This window comes from Chanos chanos, chromosome 7, assembly GCF_902362185.1.
Source record: "Chanos chanos chromosome 7, fChaCha1.1, whole genome shotgun sequence".
NCBI classification, from domain to species: Eukaryota; Metazoa; Chordata; class Actinopteri; order Gonorynchiformes; family Chanidae; genus Chanos; species Chanos chanos.
The window spans coordinates 33,860,660-33,886,026 of record NC_044501.1 but is presented as its reverse complement, the minus strand read 5'-3'; the positions used below and the strand labels follow the sequence as shown (position 1 = coordinate 33,886,026).

General features: G+C 43.8%; 2 protein-coding genes across 3 annotated transcripts; both read left to right on the top strand.

Moving 5' to 3' along the window:
* The first annotated feature begins 273 nt into the window (after positions 1-273).
* On the top strand, positions 274-18,752 carry hdac8 (histone deacetylase 8). 2 transcript variants are annotated; one of them, XM_030780633.1, is made up of 11 exons: positions 274-441; positions 613-665; positions 913-1,043; positions 1,597-1,738; positions 2,058-2,170; positions 3,659-3,736; positions 4,202-4,310; positions 4,730-4,902; positions 5,539-5,633; positions 13,024-13,129; positions 18,623-18,752. In XM_030780633.1, exons 1-11 carry the CDS (start codon positions 328-330, stop codon positions 18,643-18,645), a joined length of 1,137 nt encoding a protein of 378 aa, XP_030636493.1. In that variant the 5' UTR covers positions 274-327; the 3' UTR covers positions 18,646-18,752. The 2 variants fall into 2 exon arrangements, with proteins under 2 accessions (XP_030636493.1, XP_030636494.1); XM_030780634.1 differs by lacking the exons at positions 913-1,043; positions 1,597-1,738.
* Positions 18,753-22,327: 3,575 nt separating this feature from the next.
* On the top strand, positions 22,328-24,651 carry cited1 (Cbp/p300-interacting transactivator, with Glu/Asp-rich carboxy-terminal domain, 1). Its single transcript, XM_030780797.1, has 2 exons — positions 22,328-22,399; positions 24,171-24,651. Exon 2 carries the CDS (start codon positions 24,184-24,186, stop codon positions 24,649-24,651), a length of 468 nt encoding a protein of 155 aa, XP_030636657.1. The 5' UTR covers positions 22,328-22,399; positions 24,171-24,183.
* Positions 24,652-25,367: the final 716 nt, after the last annotated feature.

The window sequence follows — 25,367 nt, the reverse complement described above, 5'->3', positions numbered from 1 at the left end:
TTTGTAGTCTTCATTATAACTATTTCAGTAATACTTCCATTTACCTGCATCTAATGATGCAATAACCTGTAATTTTATCATTCTTAATTGATTGCTACTTTATGTTTACCATCAAAAGAGGTGTGTATTACATTGTTCATTTCGGTTTGTCACGGAATAAATATAATAGTTTGTATGTGGATGCTGTTCTGGGCTTTTATTTTAAAATACTCGCAATGACCCGGATGTGTTTTCTGTGCTCGTGAGCCTGGGCTTCACAGAGAATCTCTCTGGAAATTCGTACACCGTACATTTTTATGTACACTTTTGTAATTTGTGTGTTATTAAATGTGTGACAAAGGTGATTCTCAAGATGGCACATGTCCTAAACGCTCCGTCGTATATGTTTACAGTCCTGAATACATTGAAACTTGTGACTCCTTATCAAAAGTCCCAAACCGGGTAAGAAGAATATTCAGCATCACAAGCAGGCTTTCTAGCAGTATTTTCAATTTTAATCTTAGGTATCATATGTTATGTTATGAATTATGTTGGGTATTTCACTTAGTTTGATTATATTCTTCATTTGGTTCGTGTTTGGTGTCGTTAAATTCTTTTATGTTTTGCCCTTAGGCAAGTATGGTACATTCCCTGATTGAGGCGTACGGTTTATTGCAACACATGAGGTGAGTTGCATTAACTTTTAAACCTGTTGAATGCATTAACCGACGCATTAAAAACCGTCAAACTCCCCTGAACAACTGAGTGAATGCAACAGTAGGTGTCTTATTCAAATCGGCGAGGTAACTCAAACGTTTCCGTCGTAATTATTGTTTTATTTCAGTTTATCAAGGGAGTTTATTAAGCGACAGTGAGCTACTTTGTGTTTATTGTTGTCACGTATACTAAAATATGTCATATCTGTTCGTTCAGAGTTGTGAAGCCTCATGTAGCATCAATGGAAGAGATGGCAGTGTTTCATACAGATTCATACCTGGAGCATCTGCACAAAATCAGCCAGGACGGAGACAACGATGACCCCCAGTCTGTTGACTTTGGATTAGGTTAGATAGTATGGATACATATCGTGTTTTATTAGAGATTTGGCTATAGAATGCAGTCATTTCTTAGTATAACTGAATTTAGTCCTTATTATCTTATTCATCATCAGATATGAAACGTGAGCAATAATGGTACATGATTGGTTTAGATTAATGGAAATTGCTTCTGTCATGATCCAATGCGGTAAATCTTGATGTGTCTATCAAAGTAAAAAAAAAAAAAAATCGCCTTTATTTTTGTATGAAGTTCTCCTATCTAAACCCAAGAGGGCGCTGTTATATCAGAATGCTTGCTGAGAATCAGTTCAGCATCAGTTCAACTCAGTGAACGTGGTCAGGTTGAGTTTACATTGGATGTCTGCCATGTGTTCTTTATATCTCTGACAGACAGACAGATCATTCTCTTCTCCTGGGACAGAAAACAGAGTTATTGTTATTAGTTACATAGCAGACTTCTTGCCAAAAAAAATCTATTTTAATATAGATGTGTCTCAGCACTTCTTTTTATCTGATTTTCCTGGTTTCCATTGTCTCTCTATCTCTCTCTCTCTCTCAGGTTATGACTGCCCAGTGGTAGAGGGTATCTTTGACTATGCAGCGGCAGTTGGAGGAGCCACGCTGACGGCTGCCCAGTGCCTAGTTGAAGGAAAGTGTGACGTTGCCATCAACTGGGCAGGAGGCTGGCATCACGCCAAGAAGTAAGAGGGCACAACAAGCTTGTTTCCTGCCCTTGTTTCCATTGTTTAAAGCTAAAGCCCCCAAATCAACCTTTTGTGTGGGTGAGGAACTGGATTTCATTGTGTTGTATTTCGAATCACGTTCGTGTTTTCATCGGTCGGATTGGATCGTTCTGTCCAAAATTCCGAGGCTAAATCCCATCGGATTCCAGACTGGGCCGTTCCCTTCAAAAACGTGGGCTGTTTTTAACCAAGTGTTATGACACCTCATAGAAAAGAAAACTGCCTTGATTGTTGTTAAATGGTGAAAAAAAACTCAAGTGGTATTTCTGTGCATCAGGGATGAAGCATCTGGATTCTGCTACGTGAATGACGCCGTCCTGGGCATCCTCAAACTGAGGGAGAAGTACGAACGAGTGCTCTATGTGGACGTGGACCTTCACCATGGCGACGGTAACCAGACCCTGTGTCATCATGACCCTTAGTCGTAGTCACCGTGGCAACGGCGGCCATGTTTGTCCTGCCAATTGCTAAGGGCCCTAGTCCTGGGCAAAGTGCCCAGCTAGATTCAGAGGAGCAGGGCAACTTCTTAAGCTGAGTCTTCAGGGGCTCTTTCGTGTCAGGGTTTCTCTTTTTTTCTATAGTCTTGGGAACCCATTGAACAGTGTGTTTCTTTTTTTTTTCTCCTCCTATTCCTGTTCAAACACTCTCAATTCATTTAGTCAGCCAGACATAAAAACCCCGGCAAAATTCAATCAGGTCAAACAGGCTCTAGCTTATAGTGAAGATACAGAGTCCAGTTGATGCTCTGGCATAGAACTTAGAAAGCACTGATTTGCCCTCAGTGTCTGGTTTATGAGAGACAAGACCGAGTCTTGTACGTGACCTGCTATATGAGACAGTTAGAAAGCTGCTGAGACATCCGGTTTCTGCTTGATTAAACATTAGAATGGGCAAAACGGTTGACCCGAGTGACTTTGTTAACATGGCAGGATTGTTAGTGCCAGAGGCCATGTTCTCAGTAAGGGGGGTGGGGGGGGGCAGCTGCCTTCCTGGGTTTCTCACAAACAACAACAACGTCTAAGGTTTACCGAAAATGCCGCGACAAACAAAAAACCATCCAGTCAGTGGGAGTTCCGCGGAGGAAAACGACTTGTTGATGAGAGAGAGGCCTGAGGAAGAATGGGAAGAATTATGCAGTTTAGCGAGCAGATAGGAGATACATACACAAACAGGAAAACAATGGATGCAGTGCAGCAGTGGTGTGCAGAGTGATACCTCAGAATACTCAACACAATAATCCTCGTTGACAATTGGCTACGGCAGCAGGCAACCACACCGCGATCGCACGACCGCTCTTGTCGTCTTAGAACAAAAACGAGACCTCTGAGGAAGCACTGGCGGCAGCATTTTAGCAGAAGAGAAAAAAAACCAAAACATTTCCAGGTCCCAGAAAATGTACACTTTCGCAAAGTACGTATTTTTGTTCCGAATAGCTCCTTTATCGCGGCGGTGAATTCACTTTTTGCGCGTCTTGTGCGCTACACAGACCTCCAGAACAACGGAACGTCTTTGGGATGAAAAATAACGAAATGAAATAGTTTGTTTGTAGCATAAATATAAGACTGTCCAACGTCCAGTGACTGCGTAATGCCGTGACATCAGCACTGAGCAATTCGGGGGTGGGGGTGGGGGTCGGGGGGGGGGGTTCCAGTGCCAGATAGGTGGGTCTGATAAACTGGATACTGACTGTAATTTAGTGTTTCTTCCATCCGTCTCATTGCTCTTAATGTTTTAGAAAACTGCATGAAGCATAACAGCTATTTCATGAGTGGGAGCAACTTAGTCAGAGGTGGCAACGTTTCAGCTGATGTTTCTAGTTTTATGACAAATCAAATGTGTCTTTTAACGACTTCTGTCTCCGATGATTTCTCTCGTCAGGGGTGGAGGACGCTTTCAGCTTCACGTCCAAGGTCATGACGGTGTCTCTGCACAAGTTCTCTCCCGGTTTCTTCCCAGGTCAGTCCCGCCCTTAACCGACACGTTCGGGGAAAGCACTCCCACCCCACTTATTTTTCTGACGGCGAAGCTCTGTGTTTAGTCTCGTTGACTATGTCTTGATCAAAAATGTGAGAACACTGAAAAAGGAGCGTGGCCACATAATACTCCGTTTGTGGGGAGTTCGTTCCGTTTCGATGCGACTTTTTGGTGCAACGAGTAAATGGAAGAGTGGGACGAATGCCCCATTTAAAGAACAGATGTTTTCTTCAGTTCAGTCAGTCCGGTCCAGTCCAGTTTAAATCTCACATTTCACATGACTAAACCCAATTTGCTCTGAAGAACCCGGGACGTGATGAATAAGGTTGGATAGTTTTCGGTGCAGATCGGGTTCGATTTTTCAAGGTTTTTTTTTTTTTTTTTTTAATAATAATGATGATTAGAATTGTCACGGTCACCGTTGTCATGGAAACCATTGTCCTGTAGGTACGGGAGACGTGAGCGACACGGGGCTGGGAAAAGGTCGGGGTTACGCTGTAAACGTCCCTCTGGAGGACGGGATACGGGACGACCGCTACCTACAGGTGTTCACCAGGTCGGGCGAAGACAAGACGTCTCAAACAATGTGACTTTGTTATGGAATCCAAAGCAGCTGCTCTGATTCAACAGTATTGGATTTGTGACCCTGTAATATTTGGCCACCCGAAAAAAAATGACTTTATGCCAAAGTAGCATTAAGATGTTGTGTGCTTAGTGCGTTCCAAGCGTAATTCATGCCTAAGTTGCTCTGAGATTTTTAAGCAATGTTTTCCATTAGAACATGACAAGTATCATTAAGTGTAATGGGTTAGCTGACAAAGATCGTTGTTTTTTTGCTGTGTTCATGGGTAATGCTGTTTCCTGCATATCAATGTTAATATTTCATTTCAGAACTTGTGTCATGCGTTGGGAATTGTTGGCTCTGGTATGTATATAATTCCGTTTAACTTCTTTTTTTTTTCATCCTTTTGATAGTGTTATGCAGGAAGTAAAAGCCCAGTTTAACCCGGAAGCCGTCGTGATGCAGCTGGGGGCGGACACCATGGCGGGTGACCCCATGTGTTCCTTCAACATGACCCCCGTGGGCGTTGGCAAGTGCCTACTCCACATACTGCAATGGGAGTTACCCACACTTCTGCTTGGAGGAGGTGTGTGTCTGTGTGTCTGTGTGTTTGTGTGTATGTGTGTGTGTGTGTGTGTGTCTGTGTGTTTGTGTGTATGTATGCGTGTGTGTGTGTGTGTTTTTGGACTGCTTGACTATATGTTAAATGGGTACAAATGTTCCACATTCCAAGTAGGCCTAGTGTTTGTTTTATCAACTGCTTCTCTTAAGTTTTGAACCAGTCTCAGAACAGTGTATTACCCTGATGATATTTTAATAATGGTGTCATGGAGTTTTTTCTGCGCCAGCCTCCCACTCACACCCTTCCCTTTTGCCAGGCATTAGGCTTGGCCAAAAAACAAAAAAAAACTTTATTAGTATACTATTAATTCAGACAGAAAGAAAAGGAAAAAAAGAAGAGAAAAAGTCCACTTTGTGATTTTTAGCCCATTTTAAAATGACTTGAGAGTTACAGACCCGTCTAGTCAGGCACCAGATGAAAGGTAGTAATTACATTGACACAATGAGGCCCTTTTTGCTAACTTCAATGCCTCCTCTCTCTCTTTCTTTTCCCACTCACTCGCTCACTCACTCACATTCTATCTCTCTCTCTCTCTCTCTCTCTCTCTCTCTCTCTCTCTCTCTCGTTCCTATCTCTCTCCTTACCTCTTGTTGGAGGCAGGGGGTTATAATCTTGCCAACACTGCCCGTTGTTGGACCTACCTAACGGGGACAGTCTTGGGACAAACGCTGGCTTCAGAGATACCCGACCACGAGGTAAAACCCTGTCCCCTCTCCGCTTTCATCACCTGCTACCTCTCTTTCTCTCCTCTCTCTCTCTCTCTTTCTCTCTCTCTCTCTCTCTCTCTCTCTCTCTTTTTTCCCATCCCACTCCCTCCTTCTCTCTGTCTCTGCTGAGTCACTGGCTCTAATCAAAGATGTCCAAGCGGACCTCAATAAACGTGTTTGTTTTCAGGTGATTCGGAGGAGGGGAGAGAGGGGCTCTGTGTGTGTGCATGCGTGTATGTATGTGTGTGTGTCTGTGTGTGTGTGGAGGTCTTAACAATACCACTCTGTCCACTGACAGAGAGGGACTTGTGTTTTTTTCTCATTTTCTCCCTCTACTTTCCTTGGAGAAAAAGTGTGTTTTATTCTTCAAACAGATTTTTTTTTCGGGGGGGGTTGGTGGAAGAAGGAGAATAGTAAATTCCTCCATAATTACCTCAGCAGAACAGGAGGGAACGGATAGGTTTGTGGATTTACAGTGAAGGGCATGATATCTCTCTGACCCAAACTCACACACAGGGTCTTTTTTTTTTTTTTTTTTGCCGCTACGGAAAGGAGCTTTTTGTGGTCAACCACATAAAAGATGCTCTTGTTTCTCCAAACCTGACCTTTGACCCCTGTCAGACCTACGACCTCATTAAGTCCTGCACACCGAAAACAAGACCACTCGACGTAAACCTCAAGCGTTCGCCGACGCCGAAGGCATACCAGGCACTCGGGACGTGGATGAGAGAAAGAGACAGAGAGAAAGTTCCAGATCAAAACTTGTCTCTATCACGAATGCTTCGCACGTGCGTTCGCCACTCCCGCGTGCGTCCTTCTCATGTTATTCACAGAGAACAGGCCATTTGTTTTTGTGGTTGTTTTTACATAGACTGCGGAGTTCACACTGCGGTTCAGGTCAAATCGTGCACCAGTCGTATTGTGCCGAGAACTGTTTGTTCAGCCACTCTGGAGAATTCTTCTTGCCTTTATCCTCAATTTCACATGGCTAGAAACATAACCTCTATACAGTACATCCCTTAAGCCACAGTAAACCACTCACCCCCCCCCCCACCCCAAAAAACTTCAACCAGTCATAACCTCATCCCAGCTTGTCTGCACCTCTCCGCTTCGTTTTCTCTGGCGAATGCGAATCAACATGAGTGTTCCCAGATGAGTCCGATCCCTGTCTTCTCCTCCGTGCGACCCTCTCTGCCTTCCGTCTCTCCCTCTCACCAGCTCCCTTTTGTTCCCCCCACAGGGCCATCAAAGAGCAGCCCCCCCCCCCCCCCACACACACACATACCCCCCACCCCGCCATGGAGAAGCCCCCCCCCCCCTTCTCCCTCTATCCACTCAGCACCGCAGTTATTGTGCGTCCATCCAGGCCAAACAAAACACTATTTAACTGTGGCATGAGTCTAGAGAGGCAAAGAAAAGAGAGAGAGAGAGAGAGAGAAAGAGAGTGTGCAGTTTAGGGACACAGTGAATGGGGTAAAAGGAGAGAAAGAGATATACAGAGAGAGAGAGAGAGGAAAAAATGAAGGGAAAAGCAGCAGTGAAAAAAAAAGGGAGCGTATGAAACAGTGGAAAAGGCATGGAAGGAGAGGTAGAACAAGACGAACTTTGTACCTGACGATCTGCTCTCCTCTTTCCTGGCCCGGCTGTCTGTGGTCCTTACAGGGGCCTGTCTAAACCTTACACACACACACACACACACACACACACACACACACACAGCTGTCTGTGGTCCTTACAGGGGCCTGTCTAAGCCTTACACACACACACACACACACACACACAGCTGTCTGTGGTCCTTACAGGGGCCTGTCTAAATCTTACACACACAAACACACACACAGAGCTTTCTATGGTCCTTACAGGGGCCTGTCTAAACCTTACACGCACACACACACACACAAACACAGCTATCTGTGGTCCTTACAGGGGCCTGTCTGGACCCTACACACACACCCCAAACAATACAGACAGAGATAGGACCTTGAGTAGGGACAAACAAGGGGCTTATTCAGAGCCCCTTCAGAATGAGTGAGAAGGGGAGAAAGAGAAACAGAGAAGAGGGAGAGAGAGACACGGAGAGACAGAAGGCAGCTTACCAAATGAGAAGCATAGAAGTAGAGATAGACGGCTTTCAGAGAGAAAGAAAGAGAAAGGGAGAGAGAGAGGGAAGAGAGTGGAACAGCAGTGTCAGCTTTCCTTATGATAGCGTATAGCGATGCCTTCCATGAAAATCACTGCTTTTCATTACGTGTGCCTCAGTAGTTGAAAACTGCACAAAAAAAACATTGTGAGACATATTACATGCTGTTCCATCAGCGTGTACAGCATATCACATTTTAATTCTTCTGTTAGATATATTGTGATGTCCTCAATTTCCAGTGTATTTTAACCACATCACATCACTGCCCGGTTACCTGCACACTGCCCGTTTACCTGTTGTAACGTTCATCTAGTGTGGCTCATACGCTATAGTAAATTAGCACGACTCTCTTTTCTTGGCTGGCGGGGGTTGAGCCGGCGTTGGGGTCTTTGTGACAAGGCCGTCCATTAGCTGGTGTGAAATAACCAGACAGACTCCCGGGCTCCCTCAGTTGTATGGGGTCTGTGGTGCTTAGTGACCTGGAGCTGTTATGTCAGACACCCCCGCGGACTGGACAAGTCCCACTGCTCACAAACACACACACACACACAGGCTCTGGTTCTAAAGGAGGATTCATAGCTATCCACACACACACACACAGTGCTGTGGTGACTTACTGATACATTTTAGCCTTAAGATTGATCACATGTTCTGGTGTTGAATGCAGATTGATATGCCAGATTTCTACAGTGAATTCAAGCACTGTCTTGACCCTTAGCATTAAAAAAAAAAATTGTTCGATAGGTCCTCACGAACAGGCTTGCTTCCCTGAATTTTTTTTTTTTGAAAGAGGAGCATGACTCGGGTAACATATCATTAACGTTCATTAGTTTCGATTTCGTTTTATTCTTTTCGCGATGCTATGGCCACCACGAAGAAGAGAGTGTCTTTTGTGTTTGGAACCAGGCTTGTATGGAGTTCAATCTAAAAATAAAGTTTAACTGACCGTCAGTTTAATGAGGCGCAGAGCACATGGGATTGTCCACGTCCAGCCTTATCCGTGATAAGTGGAAAAGGGGATGGGGGGGGGGATTGGATTTTTGTGTGTGTGTGTGTGTGTGTGTGTGTTTGTTCTCCGCTGTAAGGCTCTGTGTTTGGCCTTTGGGTGGAAATGGTACTCAGTGCGATCCAGCCTTTCCACATCTGTACATCCTCTTCTTTTTTAAGACTTGTTTTTACTTGTTTCCGCTGAGCCATTCCCAGCACAGCCCAGTGAAATAACAAACACCCAAGAACTCCATTTTACTCTCTCTCTCTCTCTCTCTCTCTCTCTCTCTCTCTCTCTCTCTCTCTCTCTTTCTCTCTCTCTCTCTCTCTTTCTCTCTCTCTGTCTCTGCATCCCTCAAGTTATCTCTCTCTCCATCTCTCTCTGCCCATAACACGTCCTCACAATTTAATTAATGTCCCTCTGTCTACCCCCCCTCCTTGCCCCCTTCTCTCACCCACCCCCATGTTTTCACATTTTCTTTATTATTGTCTCCAAGTACTTTTGGGGGGGGGGTGTATCAGGGGTGCGGGGGGCTCAGCATGACAGAGAGACTCAGAACTGGACAATCTGCATCACTTCCCTCTATTGTGTGATCAGTGTCAGGTCTCTCACACACACACGCACACACACACACACACACACACACACACTCTCACACACATAGAAAGAGAGGGAGAGAGAGAGAGAGAGTCAACTTGTGGAGTAAGGGCAAAGAGACTGAATCCAATCCATACATACGCAGTTTACACACGTGTACACTCATACTGCTGTGTACACAAACATGTCATCACAGATGCAAACCGATCCTACACCAACAAACATGCCCACAGAGAGAGAGAGAGAGCATTAGAGAAAGAAAGAAAGAGAGTGAGAGAGAATTCAAAGCCAGTCCCAGTGGAACAGCTGCGTCCATGCTAGTTGAAGACTGGTAAAGGGATTATAAGGAGTCTTGTGTGTGTGTGTGAAAAGGCTGAAGGAGAAAACCAGAGCCTACCGCACCGTTGAAAGAGCTCGTCTCCCATATGAAAGAAAAAGCATTTTAGTGGACAGGGCATTAGATGTGAATAAGGCTGTTAGAGTGTGTGAGACAGTAAGAGGGACTTTATACGTTGGCTGATGTACTGTCAGTGATTGAGAAAACATTTAAGAGCTTTTTTTGCGTGTTTCTCCGGGGTTTTTACAACGGGAGCAAATGAAAGACAGACTGATAGGAGGAAACACATAAAAAAATGCTGAATCAAATGAACGACAAGCTTTCAAACTTCATTCTGTTTAAGCCCCTCCCCCTCATCGCATGGTGGACTTGACGTACGTCTAGCTTGTATTTTTGCGGTAAGACACGCGGGTATAGATGTGCTCATGTGCGTGTGTGCGTGTGTGCGTGCGTGCGTGCGTGCGTGCACATGTGAGGACTTTTCATGACAGGCAGTTTTTGAACTCGGTCAAACCCTGGAGACGCTGCACTTTTCCCTGATTTTTCCCTCAGACTGACCCAAACACACCTCCAAACTCTCACCCACACACACACACGCACGCACACACACGCACGCACGCACACACACACACACACACACACACACACACACCACACTCAATCAGACATATGCTCACACGGGGGCAGACACAGGTGGAGTTGTACAGGAAGCCATAAGGCTTGGCAGTGTGGGGTTTGTATTGTCTGAGGGTTTTGCCCTTTGAAGGAGTGACTGGGACCGTGCTTTCCTATAACGTGACAGACAGAGAGGCGTTGAGCATCCGACCGTCAGCGGAGACAGTGTAAACTCCCTCTGACCCATCTGGGAGGTAATGTTATTATACACCATCGGCCCTGATACTGTCACCACCCAGAGCACTGGATTCTGGGGAAAACCCCGCTATGGCGTCAGTGGTTCTCTGCAAAACATTCCATGTTCAGCTTGTTTTTTTTTTTGTTTGTTTTTTTTTTTAAACCTGTGATTGAAATAATCAATCAGTGACCGTCCACAAAAGATGTCACGTGTTTATGGACGCGATTTTTCAATAAAGTTTGGCACATAACATCATTTCTCTTTTAAAATGGATGCCGTGAGCTACCTTTGTTAAGACTGGATGTCTCAGTAGGTTGTCTGGTGCTGCGTTTAAGCAGTAATTCTCAAAAGCTCATACACAAACTCTTTCAAGTCCAGGTTTAGCATTAGGACTGGTTCCATTGATTTGGTTTTTGAATTAACGGTCATTGTTTCTGGACAGCTCAGACCATGTTAAACACTTCTCGGAGGTCCTCACGTGATCAGAAGAAGAAGAGACACAGCAAGCGAGAGCACAGCAGTCTTAAAAAAGCCCTGAGTAACGGTGCCTCCCAACTGCAGTTCTGGGATCAGTTTTTCCATCTGATCCACTGACCTGAACCGATACGAACTGATCCCGGAATAACAACAGACCACACCGCATCCGTTCTTGCCTCGTTCCTTCTCCGGGGTGGGAGTATTTTGCCATCGTCCCATTATGGGAGGGGGGGGCTGACTGGCTCCAAGAATTCCGGACCAGGATAAATGCCGGAAATTAGCTCTGGGAAAATCAATGGTTCAAGCCGAAGGGGCGGGGGTGCTGTTTTGGCTACAGGGTCAAAGATCAGGGTCAGGGGGTGAAACTTAGGTGGACTTTGATGATGAGCAGGTCTACGAGAGACAACAAGATGCTCAGTGGTACTTTGAACCCTGGACAGAAGGAATTGTTCTTAGTTTCTTCTGTATGGCTCCGGAATATCTTGAATGTGTTTCAGGAGACATCTGTCTGACTTGTTTTCTCTTGTTAGTTTTATTCTTTCTTTCTTTTTTTTTCTTTTTGTCACGACCAGGCTGAACTTCAACAGTGCTTTTTTGGAATACGGATATATTGGAGAGTTAAATGTTATTGTATTAATGTTGTTATATTGACGTTGGCCATTGCGTGGCTCTCTCAAAACAAATGAAGGTGGAGTATTGTTGGAGATGGCATTAAGAAGAGCATATTGGATCGTTTTGCAGGGAGAGCTTTGAGATGACTTGGAACTGGTCCAGCCGTAGAGTCAGATTCTTTCACTGTGCTGCACCACACCCCCGTCACTTCCTCCGTACACACACACACACACACGCACGCACACACACGCACACACACATCCATTCTTACACATCCTTCCTCAAAAACACAACACACTCATGTTTACAAGGCCCCCCCCCCCCAGTCCCACTCAGAAACCCAAATCAAATCATATTCACAATCACATATACAGTCTTACCCTTTATATCAAAGCGGTCTTGGTCTGATCCAAGCCAAACAGTCCTGCAGGGAAGTGTGTAGTGCTGCCTCAGTTTGAACTACATGGGAAAGCCTGAGTTCATGGGAAAAAAGTAGTTGTGTGTTCGTGTGTTTGTGTTTGTGTGTGTGTGTGTGTGTGTGTGTGTGTGTGTGTGTGTGTGAGAGAGAGAGAGGGACAGAGAGAGAGAGGGGAAAAAGAGACCAAGTGCTAAAACACTCATGTTCTGTAATCCACTACACGCTGGTTTGCCTTGGGACCGGAGGCAAGCCGAATAAACAAGATGGACCTAATTGAAAGCAGAGTTGGGCTAAAACACATAATACCCATATAGTCCAATCTACTGAACCCACTCCCAACACCATCCATTTCTCCATGAGACAGAACAGCCAGCATCTATCAAATTAAGTGGGAACATGCTTGACCGTATTTCTGGCTGGGCAGCATTGTTTCCATTTGAGAATATAAAGCGTTCCTAATTGTAATTTTACTGCTATTACATAATGGAGAGAAACTGTGACTGCTCATTGGCTACATTTCAAGGCAAGAGGTCACTGTAAATCATAAACACTGTGAGAATGAGCATAGCCGTCTAGAATGTTCTTCCATGTATGTGATTGGGGGAGAGTTTATCTGTGTCAGGATCACTGCGCAAAATCAAGAAACGTTGGAAACCGCTTAAATCTCATCTCAAGTAAGACGTGTTTGTTTAACTTCATTGACTTTGTGGTTTTCTTTAACTCTGGTTTTTAACTTTCTCAGTAGCCTCGACAGACGCGTTCTTGTAACTTTTTTTTTTTTTTTTTCCCCGATTCCGTTAGTTTCCAAAGTATTTGGAGCGACGTGACGCAAGGGCTGTAGCTCTGCTTTCTGCACTGTTTGTTCTGGTCCAGTTTGTAAGCATTCCACACGTCTGTTTTTTTTTCTCTCTCTCTCTCTCTCTCTCTCTCTCTCTTTTTTCTCACCCCAACTCAAGTTCTTCACGGAATACGGTCCGGATTATTCCCTGGAGATAAGCCCAAGCTGCCGACCTGACCGCAACGAGAGCCAACAGCTGGACCGGGTCATCAGTACCATCAAAGGTAATCACCATGACGACAACCAGAACTGCATCTTTCTCTCTCTCTTTCACTCACACACACACACAAACACTCTCACACAATGCTACTGCACCACAACACTTGTGCTGTTCCACACTCACGGAACAATGCCACTACCCAGCTGGTATTACTTTAGCCCGTATCAAAGAGGTTGGTTAAAATGTCCAGACCAGCGCGGTTGTGTTTATTTGCGCAGTCATTGATGATTGGAGGGGTGGCGTAATTCTTTTCCTCCATGTGTCATTCATTCATCCATCCATCCATCCAGCTGTCCCCTCATTGACTCGGTCCCTCACCAGGGCAGGTTGAGCCCGTCCCAGGGGGAGAAGTTACCCACGCTCACAACACCACCCCCTGAGACACACACGCAGGCACACAGCACAGGCAGACACATGCGTATGCCTGCGAATGCAGACGAGACCAAAAAAAAAAACTGACCGGGCTCCTCTCAGCCACCCCCCCCCCCCCCCGTAGTCCTGTGGGAGTTCCCTAAACAAGCCACACTCTCCCTCCCAACTGCTCTTCCTCCCCTGTGTTTGATGTCTGTGGCAATCAGTAAATAAATAAGCACCCTACCCCCCCCCCCCATCCCCCTGCCACCGCACCAACAAACGTCAGTGTGAGGTCTCTCACGGCAGACTGGGGATGAGAAGAAGCAGAGATGGACAGATCAGATACACATAAACACACACACACACACACATATATAATCTCTCTCTGTGGCTTACAATATGTGAATATAAGTATATTTTTGTCTTTGTTCGATGTTTTTTTTCCCACATATGTTTTTAATTGTGTGTATGTTCCTTGTCTGGATCATGTAACTTGAAGTATGGAACACATTTGTGTTTTTGCTTATGATATGGAACAGACTGGATAGACTGTGTGTGTGTGTGTGTGTGTGTGTGTGTGTATCTTACATGTTATTGTTCTGTGTTCGCTACAGTGCAGTTTGTCTGTATGCTTGCGGTGAGAATACTCGTGGTGTAGAAACGTCGACCTGTGTCTCACCCGTTGGCCTGTAATTCACTCTCAGTGCTGTGTGTGCGTGTGAGTTTGTGTGAGAGAGAGAGGAATGTGTCCATAAGCCTTTGGTGTAGTGCTGAAAGAACTCTGTGTGTGGGTGACAGACTGGTCAGTGGTTTTAGGTGAGGGAGGTAGGGGGGCGTGAAGGGGGGGGGGGGGGGTTCTGTCCTCACTACTCGGCGTCCTAAGGGATGACTCCGACCCACAGGAAACCACCTGGGATCGGGGTTCAGTCAGCGGAGTGTGAGTCGCGGGAGTTCAAAATCGAAAATGAAAGCCCGTTGAACAGCGATTTAAAAAAAAAAAAAAAAAAAAAGAGAGAAAAGAAAGAAACAACAAACGGAGAACATGTGCCGCTGCTCTCTGTCACATCTGCTGCACCTTAAACTTCAGACGGATCTCTCTCTCTTTTTCTTTTTTTTTCTTTCCTCTCGGAATTGTTCTTTATCCCGAACCTGAATATATCTCGCAGCGTTTAACGTCTTAGTGATCTCCCGCTCTGTCTCTCTCTCTCTCTCTCTCTCTCTCTCTCTCTGACACCCATCAGCTCTGTTTAATGTTCTCTCACATCCAGTCTGACGGGCAGGACCGGTTCCTAAGATTTTGGGCGGTTTAGCCTTTAAGGGGCACGCACAGGGGTCACAGGTTCACCCGTGCTGAGTGGGCGTGGGAATCCGAAGCCGGTGGCTTCAGTCGCTTTTTGGTCGTCCCTTTTTGACCTCGCCGACTGATTTACGGTCATCTTCCCCTCTCTCCTCACTCTTCCCCGAAGCCTTTACCACCATAAACTAACCAACACAACTGACCTTGCCCTGCCTGATGCAAGCACATGGAGAAACCCACAGAATGGTTGCCTAACCCCCGTGTGTTTTGATAAATGAGAGAACGTGGAATGCATAACAGACATGAAGAGATTTGTTTTTTGTTGCTTAGCGAGAAACAAATGGGACAGGCAGAAAAAAATCGTAACACTTCACACTTCATTCAGTCCTGCCGCACTCTTACAGAAGCCAGAGTCAGTGATGAAAGAAAGTTGTCACTCAGTGAAAATACAGTTTTCTCTCTCTCTCTCTCTCTCTCTCTCTCTCTCTCCATACATGCATACATATATATATATATACACACACAAACACACACATATGTATATATATGTGAATGTGTGTGTGTGTGTGTGTGTGTATATATATATATATATATATATATATCACTCCACTAAATGACCCAACCTAACCATACTCTCTGAATGTCCAGTGGGACCCAGTTGCTGTCATCTGCCGGCTCACTCCCGTCTTCCAGCCCTTTTTCATTTACAGTGCCCACATTGTACGTACTATGTAGTCATTTCCCGCAACACCACTGGACTAATTAAAAAGGGCTTAGGGAGCCTACTGCTGAGGTCCCCTTAGAGGTTTCTCCTCCTTCCCTCTGCTGTGGGCGTAAGCACAGAGACTACTAAAAAAAAAAAATGAAATGATACAGGGCAGCAGGTCTGGGATCAGTTCAACTGTTTAACCTGCGATGGTTACTTAATGGGATCAAAGAAAGGGAACCTGACTGGAGATCAGCTCCCGGGCCTGACCTCTTTGTAAAGCTGTGGGCAGGGCCCTGTACTGTTAGAAAGCCGTTTATGTAGCGTATAACCAGTGGTAAATCCACTGCGTGCTCTTTTTAGCCTCTGTTTGGCCATTCTGGTTGAACTGGAGCGTCTATAAAGACATACGTCGCATTTTTCTGGTCCTTTGAGGAGTCCGATTGCTTGAAACAGAGGGCTCCGGTTATGGGAAATGACAAACTCTGTATCGTGTCTATACCCTAAAGACCTTCGTGTGGTAGTTTTTCGTTCATTATTAGAAGCTACTGCCAAGTTAGGTTGTTCTAATCTTTGGGTTGGTATTAATCTGCGTGTATCATGCTGAGAAAGTCTAGAGCAAGCAGGGAAATCACCCATGTAAGAATGACCGATTTAAACAGATTTAAAAAGTTTGACAGAGAATTCAATGCGATTCTTGACATTATAAACGCTGTAACCAGTCGCTCTGTTGGGACAGAGGACGGCTTTTCAAACATTACGTGCCTCTCTCCACCGTACCAATAGAGACGACATGCCAGGCAGACAGGGTGCGATACAGCGGCTGGCCAGTACAAGCCCACTGTAGCAGGTTGGCATTGTCACGTGCCAGGGTTCAGAACGACCCATCCCATGGAAACCACAGTTAAATCTACCCAGCAGGACTCGAGCTGTAAAACTACCCACGCCGCACGGGCACGGCGTAATATTACACTGCGTTTTTTTGGCGCGGTTTACGTACTCATTAAACCTATAGATGATGAAAATTACATTTTAAATTTAACTGCATTGATTAATATTTGGTATGAGAGTGGTACCCACGGGGGCAGTGTGACAAAATAAAATGACACCAGATGTTTGAGTTTTGTTTTTGAGGTTGGATTTTCGTAGCTCGAGAGGAATTAAACATTTAATCAAGTTTTAAATCACGTTGTTGGTATGGACTCTACGAGCCTTTTTTTTTTCCCGAAAGATTTGATTGTCGGTAAACCCATAACAAGAATTCACACTCATTTGCCTCTACTGGTGGAAATGGCGCTTTACATCAATTAAACCGCGGTTTTTAATTAGAAAACAGTCGTGACAGGATCTGACTTGCTGTTTGTTTATTGTTTCGTTTATGTCACATCCTCGCCCTATTTATGACTGTTGGAGCAACTCCATCTCCCAGACAGCGAATAATAAAAAAAAAAACTGGAGATTAGAGCGCATCGGAGCGATATGAGATAACCACTGGGCGCCGCGTGTAACAACAGCTTGCTCGTTAAAACATATCCCAATTAAGTGTCTGACCTCCTGGGGACGTTGTGTTTTATCAACACAAGCATAACCAGGAATATCCCAACCTTCCTCCGTGAAGAGCTGAGATTGATAAACACAGGTAATAAATGACGTGCCCTTCTCCGTTGCGAAAGGCATTACACGAATTTTCGTGCACATCTGGGGAACATTTACGAGACTACGAGTTCTGTATTTAAAACAGAGAGAGAGAGAGAGAAAAAGAGAGAGAACGCAAAACGACTTTAAAGCTACACATGGTTGCTCTCTCTGACCCTGATTAGTGTACGCTTGAGCAATTTAAATCCTTCCCAAGCTCAAACCACTCCTAATCATATACAGCAGGGAAGTCATAATGAAGGTTTTATATGAGAGTAAGATACCGCATACAAACAGGAAACGATGCCCAAATCAAACGGGTTTTAGTCCTTTGTTAAAACGTTTGCTCTAGCGACGCGTACGCCAGGCAGATAGTGAGAGCATTGGGACTGAGATAAAACTGGGGCTACCCCTCGTTTAGACCTACATGTTATTTTACGATCCAAAATACCAGTGCCACCACTGGTTGGTTAGGTAGTTAGAATAAGAGACTTGCAGAAATGATGAAAAGCCATTTGCGTTAGGAAACGTCCTCATGTTATCTGAATTCCCCTCACGTGATTTTTAATTTCAGACAGACATCATTTGTCTATCACATTGATTTTGACAGGCGTGATTCGATTTTGAACTCGGACGAAAACAAAAGAGCATCCACGTTAGCGTTGGGCCGCGCAAATGAATGGATATGCAATTTCAGGCAAATCACATGGGGGTTATAGACGTTAAAATCAAGGGGATTTGCATGCAGTGACATTTGCATATCTCTGTGGTTCCATAGGAAATACATTCATGCCACATTCCCATGATTTGCATTACGTCCATGCTTTAACTTTGTGTTATTGTAGGAACTCTCCAAAGTCAACCAGCAACAACAATATGCTAAGCCACGTTCTCTCATACATCTGTTCATATTTATAAGCAGCTGGCATACATGTTGAGGTATTTTATTAGAGAATGTTAGTGTCTGATTTTCTCTTGTCAAATTTTAACGAACCATATAGACTTATTGTAAACACGACACTACCCTGCTTTGGTGTGCATTGCGTACAGTTTAGGCTCAGGTGCAAATGAGGAGATTGACAGGGAAGTTCTAATGTCCAAATGATTTGGTTTGATTCTTTTCCACTTTCTTTTAAATGTCTACTAAATCAGACACTATCTCCTCTAAAAAAAAAAAAAACAGATCTCCTGTACGTATGCACGGTGCTTAACGAGAAACGCTGCCTTACCGAAGGGAAAGAAACACACTGTTGTTTAAAATTGCCTTTGTTGTTTTGGTACGTTTGTGCGTTGTTTTGGTGTGTGTGTGTGTGTGTTTGCGCTTGTATATGTCAGTGTTCATTTTAACAACGGAACAACTGTTTGTCTCACTCCATATAAACCATCGTGTGTCTCTCTCTCTCTCTCTCTCTCTCAATATTTTTATGATGTATTTTGACCAGCTTTTTCCCCCCCTCCTCTGCCTCTTCCCAATCTCCCAATCCCCTCCTTTTGCTTGTTTACAGGGAATCTAAAGAATGTAGTTTAGGACTGGGCTCTCAGCTCATGTTTCCAAATCAGGCCTGTTCGCCTAATGAAGACAGTATGTGGGAGCCATCGCCAGAGGGGGGAGGCTTTGGAAAACATTACTTGAATGTTTCCAAAGAACTTTTTTCTTTTTTTTTAAATGAGAAAATGAGATTGCCAATATTGCCCTATTTAGGTCTGCTTTTAAGGGGGGGGGGGGGGGGCGGGGGGACGGGCGGGTGTAGCACAGTTGGGAATGAATTGGTAAAGGGATATGTTCTTTTTTTTTTTTTTTTTTTTCCCTCTCTCTCATGTAGAGTCAGTATGTGGATGAAATACAATACTCCAGTTCAAACACATATATCAAACATCGCATTTCAACCTCAGGTGATTGTTAAACTATCAGAGGAATATCTGGGTTGTACGTTCTCACATTGCTCATGAATTTTCATAAATGTCTTTTTTTTTTTTCTTTTTTTTTTTTTTAAACAAAAACAAAAACAAAAAAACACCCCTCACCGAGAAAAAAAAAACAAAACAAAAGCCAGAGTTTCTTGTTTTTATTGTCATAAATATAAGTGATGCGTTCATACGGCCAAAATGTGGTGGAGTTTAATTCTGTTGTCATGGATATAACCCCCCCCCCCCCCCCCCCCCCCCCCCCCTTTTCGACTAGCATGCACAATATCGCTCCACATACTCATCACATCCAATGAAAAAGTGACCACGCTGATGGAGGCCTGCCAATTCACTTTTCATTCCTTCCCTATGTGCTGTACCAAAAACACTGATGGAGTGTGAGAGATAAGATGAAGATGAATTTAAAAGATAAGAGAGGGGAGGAAGAACTTGGCCCTTATTTTCTGGTAGTTTTATGATGCCGATAAATTTGATGAGGAATTCAAAATTTGTGATTAAACCCCAATGTTACCCCACTATGCTACAAAAGTCTTCACCTGAAATGGTGCTGGTCGGACGAACTTGATTGACGACATCTCTGTTTTTTACTGGTGGACAAATGGGACTATTGTATACAGGCTTCTGGTGTTGGTATAACAAACTATGGTTAGGAGAATTTAAAGAGGTGTGATCCATTTGAACAGAGCAGGGGCCTGACTACTAGTGCAATGATTGGTTGCAGGTGTCAGTACCAAATCAACACTGTATCACACTGCATGGCCCCTTACAGTAATGATTAAGAATTTTTATCTTGTATTGCTTTAACTGTTTCCTTTAAAGACACTGGTAAATCTCGCTTAAACGCTTTCAGAAGATTCACCGAGGCATTTTACTGTAAATACTTCTTTGTTTATTGAAATAAAAAAAATGAAAAAGTCTGTTGTGTGGTTCTTTTTTCCATTATTGTGGTACTGAATTTGATACTAAGACATCCTGCACTGTTGTATTAGTCTGTCAAACTAAAGTGCCCATGTGCTGAACAGCAGTCATTTCCCCCTCGTGTGATCTTAATGGATTTGTCGTTGACTGTGGTTTCTCTCAATGGTTCTCCAAGTGTGATTCATTAAACCATTTATTAGCGCTGAGAGATGGGGCTTATTGAATTTCAATCCTATAAACAGATCCGTGCCACCAAAAAAGACCGTTAAACTTCTTTAAACGTAGACGAGAGACCTTAGCGATTTCACCAGGTCCTTCCAATTAAGACAGCGATCCGAGAAGCCCAAACTATGTACCCCTAGCTAGACGTTCCTGTTTTTCATTCTGTTTGTCTTGGGTAGAGGCTAGAGCTGAACGGAAGAAATTAAATTACTATATTCATTTAGTTCTTCCATGAAAATGTAAATGAGTCCGCATAACCGCCAAAACAGTGTTTGTGTTTATAAACTAGGTCTGTGTAATTGTCTTAGAGGAGGAAATGTGACTGAATTTGTAAGCAGTTTCAACCACAGAGATGTATCTTCTGGCCTTTTAAAACAGATGAATAGTTTAAGGGGCCCATTGATATTCACGTGGGATTGTATTGTTCAGGTTTGGACTTGACGCACATACGATGGCGCGCGCACCTGCTCATCATGGCCTCTGTTGACTTCCCAACGTATTTTATGCAAAACGATCATCTGGCTTCCCTGAAGACGTGATCTATCAGACCAGAAATAGAATTTGACAGTAGATACGTGTGTTTATTATTTTACCTCTTAACAGTTTTCTTAGTGTAGGTTTTTTTTTTTCAATTAACCTATTGACAGCGGAATGAATGGTAGGCTATATCGATGATTCATTATACAAAATCTGGCGAATTCACTCATACTTGCAATCTTGTATATGAAAAGGTAAAGTGAAAACTGTTTCCTTGATTTGCATAATGTTTCCCTCTGGGAAGAGGGCGATCCTTGCTCTTCCTCCCGTCGCTCCCCTGCTAATCTACATGTGAACTGTCGTAATGAATGACCCAATGAATGATCTACACACAAAACGACAGATGCAGTCTTTTACCAGTTAAAAACGGAAAAGAAACTAGACGTGTGTGTCACTTCCAGGCTCGACTGCTTTGCATGGATTTCCTTAACAAAATTTAGATCAATGATATTAAACAATGAAGTTGCCTTTTGAGTCAAAATAGAGTTCATATTCATGGAACTGGATTTCCCTATCAGGTTCAAAGGGTATGCCTGTGTTACCCCATAAAGTAATTTGATATTGTTAACTTAACTCTGAACACAAGCTTTATTATAGGAAATACATTTCGGATTTGTGGTTATCGTAAGAAACTCACCCAGAAACAAATTCAACTTAAAAAAAAACAAAACACACACGCATACACACATAAAACGAAGTAAAACATCACAGTTACACCCCATTCTCAAAATGATCACGGAGACATATAAGGGCGCTCATTTTTTTTCTTAAGTTGCCATTTTATTTTAATGACCTAATTTTTGACAAATCAGTGCTTATTGTTTTAAGACACTTGTGCTGATGTTTTGGAGCTTTTCGTATGTCCATGAATGATAATTACTGAGTAGGCTATTATTGGAGCAGTGATTGGAGAGCTCGCAGTGTGAATAGCGAGCATCTGTCCACTTAGCTCGCTTTCACCGCGGACGCGTAGAAAACGTGGAGAAGGTTTTAGTATTGAACGGGTACCGAAAAGACTCCAGTGAATAACTAATTAATCATGCACATTTTTAAGTGTCAGATGACTGAAACGTGGCGTTCAGCGAAGGTAGCATGAAACGGCGACATGATTTATAAACGTACTTTTCTGATGAAGTAGTTTTGGAGAGGAACTAACATAGTTCGCTCGCTGATGCAGTGTTTCTTTTTTGATATCCAATTGACATATTTCTTCGCCTAATGCAAGAGCAAGATATTCCAAATGTCTACTTATCAAACAATATTCACTCTAATTCTGCCTCTCACACCCGGCACGCTTGCCCCATCATGTGTCAGTCCGGCTCCTCCGCCGATCCAAGCCATGTTATTGAGACGACCTCACCACAGACGCACTCAGTTCCTTCAGGAGAGTCGAGTGTTTGTATATAGGCTAATGCCTTTGATTCAGTAACAATTCATTGGGAGAGCTCACCGGAGCTGGACAGTCCATTATGCACGCAGTGGAAAGCGTTTAGGAACCAACTCAAGGAAATTTCATTACGCGTTCGACTCGGCATAAAATTTAGGATTTTCCTTTCATGCAAGTGAAAGAGTTAATAGGAGTAATAATAGATTTGCAGATAGTTGACCTGGATTTTCTCGGTTTTATATCCAAATAAATTGGATTCACTCACGTCTTCAGAACAAATTTTCCTTAAAAGGTAAGTCAACAGAATGCATTTTAATGGTTGTTGAATGCATTTGAGTAATCTTAAGAACTATTAGTTCATTTAAGAATAATTAACATTTAAAATTAGGACTGCGTGCAGTGTGTGAAAATTATACTTGCCTCAGTATTTTTCTTAAGAAAAGACAAATTCACATAACTATAACCTTTTTGAAAGAGCAAGTTTATGCTAACAAGACTCGGAGCCTATGTTTTTTTACTCTGTGTTTGTTTATACATGGCCAAAGAAGGATAAAGTTTACCTATGTAAGTAAGGGATTGCTAAGAACATCACTTGGATAGATTAAATTCCCACATTTCTCTCTGCGGTTGTGGTCCCATACTGCAAACAATTCCAATCAACTGATGTCAAAGCAAAAAAAGAAAACCTCTTTATCTAGAGTGTGTATGATATCAGCCAAGACAGTTTGTCAACTCTAAGTTAACTTTTCATGCTGTAATTGTGAGATTTAGAGAGGGCCTTTTTGTGTCAAAGGCAATATGTGATAAATGTGGACAAGAACTTGCTGCTCCCAAAGGGGAGAGTTTAAATTTTTTTTTAAATATTAAGATTTTTTAATATAAATCTTATGACAATAATTTCTCAAGTCATTACTAGGTGACTTTAATGTATCCAGTTAATTAAAGCACATCGTGTTGAACTTTAATGGAAAAAGCGCGTCCTTGTGAAGACCATAGACTGGCTTTCAGTAATATGATTAGTCACGCTGTTGCTCCCTGTGGACCTCTGGGACCGTGGCTTATCACTCCATCTATCAATTAATCCTCATCTATCTGTAATTGGCAGTCATGGAAGACTGTCTCTGTCCTCCATCACTTAGGCTGGGGGGGGGGGGGGGGAATTTATCGGGGACTTTTCAGACATTTACAAATATGAAAAATTAAGCCTTGAAAAACAGTCACAAAGGACACAATCGAGAAATTCCACCGTTTTTCTGACTTAATCCTTCATTTTTCTCCGCTATTATTAAGTTGTATGCCTTACCATGTTGTATGACTGCTTCCAGGCCATGAATAATGAACACAAAAGACCAACACAAAGATCTTTAGCTGAATGCCCCGCAGCTGTCAACGTCAGGGAGGGTAGAGGAGATGGAGGCCTGTGTGTTTCTCATTGCTGGAGGCCCGTTGCAGCTGCATGCCAGCCTTTTGCAATTATGCTTTTCCTAAAAATGGGCTTTAGGAGGAACCAGGGAGAGTTGGCTAGCACATATGATTAAGTGATTAAGTGCCTCAAAGGATAGCCTCATGACTCTCTCTCTCTCTCTCTCTCTCTCTCTCTCTCTCTCTCTCTCTCTTACTCTCTTTCTCTCTCTCCCTGGTTGAACACACACAGAGTCACAGGACAACTGCACGTATTTCATCATTATTACCGCATTCAGGGGCTTATGATATCATATGATCTTCTGTCTCTCAGACTCTCAACATCATAGTTCCTATATTTAACCTCTTTGACTCACCTTCCTACTAACTGTCCTCAGGGCCATTTTCATGGTTTGCAGGCCATGACTCCACATGTATGTCTTGTAGGTAATTACAGAAAAGCTCTGGCTGAGGGTTTGTAACTAAGGCTAAAAAGACGATACTGATATGTTATAATGTCAAAATATCCGATTGCCTTGTCAGTCAAACATGCTGTAACAAACGTGTGACATGAGACATGAGAGACGTGAGAGAGAATTCTGGCATAGGGGCCCTAGGTGTCCTGGGGTTCCTGTTTCAATTTTGTCTCTCTGGCTTTTCAGGTATCCACGGGTAATGAGCTCACTTTTGTTCTCCAGCTCCACCATGAAGGACCGAGACTCTCTGACCATCCTGCACTACAGCAGCCAAAGCAAGGCTAACCCACAGTTCCCCGCCTCCAACCTCCACCCGACCGGCCCGACCTTGGGGAAGCCGCAACCTTTCTGTTTGCAGTCCGGACAGCACCTCCTGGCCAGCATGCAGCTTCAGAAGCTTAACAGCCATTACCAAAGCTTGGCTGGAGCCTCTGGAGGCTCCACTGGACCCGCAAGAACCTATGGGAACACCACGCTGGGTACCGGACAGATGACCACCCCCGGGATGTCTCAGGGGCCCGGCATCATCGACTCGGACCCAGTGGACGAGGAGGTTCTGATGTCGCTGGTGGTGGAGCTGGGTTTGGACCGGGCCAATGAGTTGCCGGAGCTGTGGCTGGGGCAGAATGAGTTTGACTTTATCTCTGATGTACCTGCAGGGTGCTGACACACACACACACGCACGCAAAAAAAAAAGAAGATGTTTTTGTTTCGTTCAGCTCAACGTTTTTTTTTTCTTTCTCCTGCCCGAGTTAGAAAAAAACATTGGAAGGATGAGAGGGTTTTTTTTTTTTTTTGGAGATTTTTTTGTGTGTGTGTCTGTGTGTATTTTTCGTGGAGGCAATTAAGTTGCAAGGTTTATTATAGTGTGCGATTATCGTAGACAGACCAGTAGAAAGCTTTCGCTCGGTGAAAATGGACAACTGACTTACAGGTGGGTTTTTTTTTTTTTTTCAATCGCTGACCCTCTAAAAGGTCAAGGTTGACCATATCACAGAGTCAGGTTTGAAGCCTACCTTAGATTATGTCATTGGGACTGCTAGTGAGGACCTGTGAGAAAGTTTCCACTTTTCAGACTCTTTCACTCAACGTGGAGTCTGTTTTAATCCTCTCCATACTTCCCTCACTAAGTGGTACAAGAATTTCTATCTGGGGAGTCACTAGACACGGAGTCCCTAAGCAACATACATGAAGGCAGTCAACTCACACCAAAGGGGTTCTTATGGCCTAATACTTCTCAAACCTCTTCTAAGAAGTGCGATTCATGCTTGGGAATTGCGCGGTCAGTCTACCATTGTGACATGGAACTTGAATGTTCAACACATTCAAAGTGCTCTGTATGGTTTGAGGAGTCGCAGTGTCTTTACACTTGGTCCTTGCAAG

Excerpts from the sequence above, each read along its gene's own strand:
- cited1 (XM_030780797.1), top strand. The coding sequence starts at position 24,184 with ATGAGCTCACTTTTGTTCTCCAGCTCCACCATGAAGGACCGAGACTCT.
- hdac8 (XM_030780633.1), top strand. The coding sequence starts at position 328 with ATGTGTGACAAAGGTGATTCTCAAGATGGCACATGTCCTAAACGCTCC. Across the intron at positions 1,044-1,596 it reads GTCTGTTGACTTTGGATTAG|GTTATGACTGCCCAGTGGTA; the intron begins GTTAGATAGTAT and ends TCTCTCTCTCAG. Across the intron at positions 3,737-4,201 it reads CTCTCCCGGTTTCTTCCCAG|GTACGGGAGACGTGAGCGAC; the intron begins GTCAGTCCCGCC and ends ATTGTCCTGTAG.